The sequence below is a fragment of the Kryptolebias marmoratus genome, linkage group LG16 (assembly GCF_001649575.2).
Source record: "Kryptolebias marmoratus isolate JLee-2015 linkage group LG16, ASM164957v2, whole genome shotgun sequence".
Taxonomy (NCBI): domain Eukaryota; kingdom Metazoa; phylum Chordata; class Actinopteri; order Cyprinodontiformes; family Rivulidae; genus Kryptolebias; species Kryptolebias marmoratus.
In genome coordinates this window covers 23290022-23297384 of record NC_051445.1, presented here as the reverse complement: position 1 = coordinate 23297384, position 7363 = coordinate 23290022, and the positions used below count along the sequence as shown (strand labels likewise).

General features: G+C 40.7%; 1 protein-coding gene across 2 annotated transcripts in view; it reads left to right on the top strand.

Annotated features, from left to right (window-relative positions):
* ibtk (inhibitor of Bruton agammaglobulinemia tyrosine kinase) overlaps nucleotides 1-7363 on the top strand; it is a 26338-nt gene that overhangs the window by 2951 nt on the left and 16024 nt on the right. For both annotated transcript variants that reach the window (XM_025005269.1, XM_017413231.3), the window contains 7 exons: nucleotides 14-110; nucleotides 347-471; nucleotides 2126-2236; nucleotides 4213-4383; nucleotides 4503-4620; nucleotides 5674-5854; nucleotides 5948-6071. In XM_025005269.1, coding sequence (XP_024861037.1) covers nucleotides 14-110; nucleotides 347-471; nucleotides 2126-2236; nucleotides 4213-4383; nucleotides 4503-4620; nucleotides 5674-5854; nucleotides 5948-6071 — 927 coding nt within the window. The remainder of the gene's footprint in view (nucleotides 1-13; nucleotides 111-346; nucleotides 472-2125; nucleotides 2237-4212; nucleotides 4384-4502; nucleotides 4621-5673; nucleotides 5855-5947; nucleotides 6072-7363) is intronic.

The window sequence follows — 7363 nt, the reverse complement described above, 5'->3', positions numbered from 1 at the left end:
CCCCCCCCCCCAGCATGGCGGGACCCTCTCCATTCAGGATAAGGAGGGTCTCTCTGTTTTGGACCTAACAATGAAGGACCGACCAGCACATGTTGTTTTCAGAAACACTGGTAAGAGGAAAGGTGATCGTTATTGTAACTCATTCTGTTGATTGCGGTTTTCTTTTTCTTTTCTTTTTTTTTTAAAACACCTTTACATCCAATATGGTCTTTTTTGATATAATAATTTGTGCCTTTTTAAATAACTACCAAATATAACGTTGAAAATACTTTGTTCATGGTTAAATCAAGCCTCATGTTGAGACAGCGCTCTGGCTGTGCTTGTAATGGCGCTCTCCTCACTACAGACCCAACAGAAGTATACACGTGGGGAAACAATACTAATTTTAGTCTCGGCCATGGCAATCAGGAGAGCCGACACCACCCCGAGCTTGTGGATGTGTTTGCCAGGACTGGAGTTTATATCAAGCAGGTAAGCTAACTGCACGCAATGTTGGTGTGTCATCTCTCAAGAGGGCTGAACTCATAATTTCCTACTGCACAGGGCTTCCCCCACGCTGAAAACCACTCTTATTTGTATCTAACGCACCTCATTAATCAACACGGTGGCAAAACATGGTTTACATCAAAGGAGGAGGGGGAGAGAAAAAAAAAGCACCTGTGCCCTGGAGATAAGTCACAATTGGGTTGAACTAGAAAACCACTCCCTTCTCATGAGTCGTGTATTACACAACCTTCTCCTTGGGGGTTCGTCAGTGTGTATTTTTTATTTTGTTTTCTCCCATGTGGTTGATTTGTATTGGTTCATACTTTCGAGGCTGCGGCTTTGGAAGCCATGGATATATTTTAAGTTTTAAATAAATGCATTAAGTAAACCACACAACATGCTGTAGTCAACCATGGACATAGTTTCTAACCAAGACGAATTTATGTCAAGTGTCCTCTTTCTGCTCTCATATAATCCTAATTTATGACATAAAGGAACTGGCCTGCTCACTGGTAACCATTACTATTAGGTCTTGTCAGCCAGGCTAAGGTTTTCTGCAGTTATTTGGAGACTGGGATCGAGTCAGAGCACAATTTTAACTACCCACTGCCAGTTAGACTATGTAAACTAACACAGAACAACATTGTAATTATGGTCTTTTTTTTCCAAAGGATTTACATTGTGGTAATATGTTGTAATCATTTATGAAATGGTATATCTGTGCCTGCTGTCAAATTATGTTTCTCACAAAACAAACCTAAATGTATGAGCTTTTTATGACCTGCACAACTCTCTATTCAGTGTATTTATAAGCGTGTATGTGTGTGTGTTTTAGGGGGGGGCAGGTAGATCCGATATCATGACCACACAATGACCCAGCGGCACGGAGTGTAGTCTTTGTCTTCTTAGCCTAATCCAGCAGGTGCTAGAGGTTAAATATTAATTCCACAATGACATGTTTTTAATTAAATGAGCTACACTGGTGTGCCTGCATGTGAGTGAATGTCCACATCAATGCGATACTTCAGGAAACATCTCTGCGTTCTATTGAAGGCTTGGAGGGGGGAGCAATGTATTAGTAATGATGTTTGCTTTTCCACTTGTGCCCTGGCCTTTTATTGGCACAGTGCTTTACTCTCACTACACGAGGGCTTGGCTGAGGGACACGGAGAGAGGCGTATCACGGCCTGTGCTGTGAGGTCAAAGCGATGACAATAAGTAAACGGTATGAAACTGTGGATCAATGGTTAGAGCAGTTGTCCTTCGATGGGAGAGTTGGAGGTTCGATTCCTGGCAGCAGTCACATGTTGGGGTAAGACCCAGGGACACACCGATGGGTGTATGAATGGAGTTTAAAGCACTGATTAGACTCTATAGAATGTTTTATTCAGATCATCTTTGTAGAGATGTAGTAGAGTGGTGTGTGTGTGTGGATGGGTAGATGAGGGCAGGTTGTGTCGTAAAGCACTTTGAGTAGCCTGATTGTAAATGGACTGTACTTATATAGTGCCTTTCTAGTCAAACTGGTCTTTCAGTTCTCTTCAGTAGGCTGTGGGATATAAAAACTCAAGGCAACAAATGAAAATCAAACTAAAACAATCTTTGTGTTTAACTCATCTTTTTGTCTCTCTCCTTTTAGGTGGTTCTGTGTAAGTTCCACTCAGTGTTCCTGTCCCAGAAAGGCCAGGTTTTCACTTGTGGACATGGACAGGGAGGGAGACTTGGTCATGGAGATGAACAAACGTATCTGGTGAGATTTATCATATTTGCATTGTCAGGATGTCCTGTGTACTTAATTGCAAAAAGTGTGTGTGTGTATATATATATATATATATATATGAGGCGTCGGTTCGATTCCTGGCAGCTGTCATATGTCAAAGTGTACCTGGGTCTGGGTGTTATTCTTCTTTGCATCCCTAGTGCTTTTGTTTTTGCAGCTCAAGAGTTGTTGGACTCTCTGGACTTTATTGTTTGGATTTGTCTTTCATTTAAAGTTATAAAGCACGCATAGAGTTTTATCACTGCTTCGCTGCAGCTTACCGAGCAAGTTTTTTTTTTTTAGTTCTCACTTTAGATTTTGACCTGGAATATATTTTGTAATAAAAATAAAAACATTTTTTTTTCTAAATGTACTTGTCGGTAATTTGGGGCAACTGTAGAAACTGGGACATAAGCAGACAAAACACTGAGGACTCGTGTTTTAAATTATTTTATTTATTTATTTTGTGACACAGAATTGCCTCTTAAGGATGTTGAGTTTCAATGGCCATTCCTGCCATGTTTTATGTTTTTATTTTTATTAAAGGTCCTTTTCAGTAAATATGAATCAGTTTCAGGCAGTCGTTTTGTGTGTGATTGATCAAGATGCAGGTTCCTCCCTGAACCTAATCACATCAATACTGATTAGAAATCAATTTGTTAACATCTGGAAACTAATTTCTTTTAAGTACCATAAGACTATCTGTAAACCTCTGAGGAAGATCTACTTCAGATCTAAGATTTTGGCCTAAAAAATGGTTAAAATGAACTTCTATTTTTGGCAAAATAAACCTAGACCGAGATGATCAATAAAAGACTTTTTATACCATTACATGTAGGAAATGGTCTATCAGACAGACATTGTGGAAGAAATGCTTGTTATGCTTGTAGTGAATAAAGAAAAGTTGTTTTTTTATGTGAATGCTGAAAGGATTGTGCCTCTAACCTGATGCAGATGTTATTTTGAGCTTTAAAAGTTTTTTAAAGTAGAAATAAAGCATGAAAGAAATAATTGGCGTTGTTTTTGCCCCCTAGAAGTAGCTCACCACAGTAACTAAACTAAAAGCCTAGCATTCTTGAAGGAATGCATGTCGCCCGCCACCTTTCATGTCAGATTTTTAAACTACGATCGTCTTATGCTGAGTTATGATGGTGTTATGCATATTGCAGTCTCCTGGCAGAGTCACGTTCAGAACACGTGTTGTGGATGACCCTCGGCTACGTTGGCGCCAAATATGAGCTCAGTACTTGTAAAATTGACTGAATTAAAGCCATTTTTGTGTTTCCTGAGTTTGATTAGCTGTGGCGACCGCTCTGAATTGGATTTGCTCCTGATTTTAATCAGTTGTAGATGTACATCCAATGATGATTCCCTGAAAGTGTAATTAAAATCCGTTCAGTGGTTTCTCAGATATTTCGTTAACAGACAGAGCTGAGTTGAAACGGGTAATGACAAAATTTGAATCAATGATCTCGTGCAATCTGTTAGCTTTCAGAATATCTGTTGGGGATCAGTCTCTGCTACTGACGCAACAAATTTTAGGTCAACACGTATGAATAAAAACTGACTGAAGTTTAGCCTTACTTTAAAGGCCAGTTGGCCATGGTGGCCATCTTGAGTTCAATTGACTCCTAAAGTTAACCACTTGTCGTTGTAGCTTTCTGCAAGTTTTATTAAAATCTATTGTGTGGTCCCAAGATATTTTGGTAACACCAAAACATGATAATGAAGCAGCTCTGTGCTCGACATGGATGAATAAGAGATGTGACCGGCAAAGAGAGGCATTGGGTATTTGTGCTGTTAAACGCAGAGGGAACAGGAACACTGCAAGCTTCTTTTTAGGTAAACTAGAATATTTGCTGTTCTGTATTGGTGTTGGGGTGGGGGAAAGTAATTGACATTTCTGCATATTCACCACGTTTTCTTCCTGTTTGGTTTTCGTTCTGTTCTTGCCCTTCCTCTCTTAGGTTCCTCGTATGGTTGAGGGTCTGATGTCCCACCACTGCTCCCAGGTGGCCGCAGCCAAAGACCACACAGTGGTGCTGACAGAGGAAGGCTATGTTTATGCGTTCGGGCTCAACACCTTCCACCAGCTGGGCCTCGTTCCTCCTCCTGCCTCAGCACATGTTCCCAAACAGGTTGGAAGGGCTCTTTGTTGCTCTTTTAGAACACTCACACACAGAAACATTGATCATGAACAGGTTATTTTCACTTATCGGTTTTTACGCTCAGCTTTTAATGTCTCTGTGTTATAAAGGTGTTCTCCAAAATGCTGAAAGGCAGGGCAGTGATGGGAGTTGCAGCAGGGAGGTTCCACACTGTGCTGTGGACCAGAGAGGCTGTGTACACAGTGGGGCTCAATGGAGGGCAGCTGGGTGAGTCTCAACACTTAGGTCAGGGGAAAAAAAAAAAAAAACCTCAGAGAAGACTGTCCTGCTATTCAGTTTCAGACTGTGACTGAACAGTCTGGTGCAGTTGGATTAAAATAAAAGCCTCTGTTTGTATATTTCAGCCTTTTTGAACTGGGGCTTCTGTGGACAAGTTATGAAGGATTAACATCTTACAAGTCTCAGACAGCTCTTTGAATGGCCTCATTTTGGAAGAAATACTTTGTGTTTGACTAGTCTGATGAGCTACAGGCTAGTCTGAATTTAGCCAAGTGGATTGGTGCCTTCTTAAAACGAATCCGATCTCAAAAATTTCCTTTTGGTTTGTACGAACACAGTCTATTTAAAAAAAAAAAAAAGAGATGTTAATTTTAAGCGACTTCCTGGTTAAATAAAGGTGAAATACAATAAACTAGAAGCACTCAGGGAGGGCAAACCTCCACCAAGGCTATAGCGTCAAAAAAAGAAATAGTGCAGTTTGGATCATGGTCTGGGTCACCATCCAAATTTAACCTGTTGTTCTTTGTGCCATGTTTGATGTTTCCTGGAAATTTTATGAACATTAGTTCATAACTTTCTGAGTAATGTTGTGCACAGACAGATAAACAGACACTACCGAAAACACAACCACCTCAGAGGAGGTAAAAATGTCTCAGAACATGGGTGCTGATGGCATAGGAGCAGCAGCAGCAAGCTGTAGCACTTCCAGTGCAGCCTGGAATCTTTTCCAGCAGAACCCCAGAATGTTTCTGTTACAATCAGCACATAATCAATACTGATAGTGGATCACTTTAACATTTAGAAATCTTGGGTTTTTGTTGGGGTTCAAGCATTATTTAAACCTTTACAGAGCCACTAATATTGCATTACGTGGTTATTTTGGTAGAAATTTTTATTTTTTTTTTGCAGTGCTACAGCTAGCTGCTGCTTCTAATTGTTTTACTGTATTTACCACTTCCACAGAACCACACTTCATTAGGATTGTCCCTTTTATGTTCAGTATATTTGCACTTTACTGTTTTTTTTTTTTTTTTTTTTAAGGGTACTTGCTGGATCCAAATGGAGAAAAGTGCGTGACTTCCCCCCGTCAGGTGTCCGCGCTGCACCACAAGGATGTTACCATAGCCATGGCAGCAGCCAGTGATGGAGCGACTGTGGTCGTGACCGAGAAGGGGGACGTTTATCTGCTAACTGACTACCAGTGCAAGAAAATGGCTTCAAGGTGACTAAAGCAGAATGTACAAATGATCGAGCTTACGGTCTGATATGTGTCAGAGCTGATATTTAATCACAGATTTGAATTGTCTTCTTTCAGGCAGCTTAACATCAAGAAGGTCCTGGTCAGTGGCGGCAGTCTGGACCATCGAGTAGATCCTCAGATGTTAAACGAAGGAGGAGGGGAAAAGGTGGCCATCTTGGCGTTGGATGAAGCAGGAAGGGTAAATAATCGTAATTTAAGTATGAAATGAAAAGCTGCAGCTTATGTTTTATTTATATTTTTTTCCATTCCTTCATTTTCTCTGCAGCATTTCCCCCATTTAGTTCATAGCGTGTAATAAATCCATAAACATCTGTACGTGTTCGCACAATACCAATTCACTGTGGCTGGGGGAGACGCCAAAGTCGATAGATCATGACCTGCCCTTCCTCCACACTCTGCTGTGACTTCTACGGGACCTTTGACAGTATGGTTAGGTGATGGGCTAAAAAGTTTCCATCTGCCAACAAGTGACTTTAGGTGTTTTGCCTTTTTATTTATTTTTTTTTTTTAGGAGGGTTGGACTGGGCAATTTTTGTGCTGAAGTCAGCTGTTTGTGGCCAAAAAGAAAACAAAGTCGCTAATAATTTTGGTTTTGACGTGACATAAAGCAGATCTGAGCAGCCAGCTCTGGGCTGAAGTTAAAAGCTTCACACAGATTTTATCACACAAGAGCAGACATGTGGTTAACTCCTAATGTGTCCTTATTGTCCCAACCAGTGATATTTTTTGAAACCTGAAACCTGCAGGAAAAAAAAAAAAATCATCTTTTAACAACTTATTTTCCTGATGGACTTCAGGGCACAGGAGAGCAAGCGTACATGGGGAAAACGGTCCTTTTTTTTTAAACTGCTACTCATCATCGGTCAGTTTTTACTATAAAATTACATTTTAGCAGAACTTGTTGCTAATTAAAACAAATGAAGCACGCTGATCTTTTCGGCAGTGGTGTCCGACAGCGGCTGGCAGGTGTCGGACTCTGGACTGTGGGCCGGGCCGACACCTGACAGAAGGTTAGAGACGCTGCTGCTGGAAATAAATGAGGTGGACTGCACACGATCAGGACGGATTACACTGTGTTGAATTTGAATTGTCGTCATTTACAAGTCAAATCCCTTGAAAGGGAAACTTAAAGGAGCTAAAATAAAGCTGAAAATTCTGTCCATTTATAAAAAAAAAAAAAATAAAAATCTATTGACTCAAATATCCGATGGCCTATATATTTGTCCAATTGTCCAACCCTCATTGACAGCTGACCTTCAGAAGTAAGTATCTCAAATATCTGTCTAAAGAATCTGGCCCGTCGTCAGGGGTAGATCTAGAAAAAATATTCATGGGGTTACAAGAGGGGGCAGGGCTTTTCGAGGGATGGGACTCTGTATCAGAACTGTATCTGTTGATCAGTGGAGAAATGTTCCCTTACAACTGGGCCTTCTCTACCACCCCTCACACCTCACAGATAAAACTGATAGC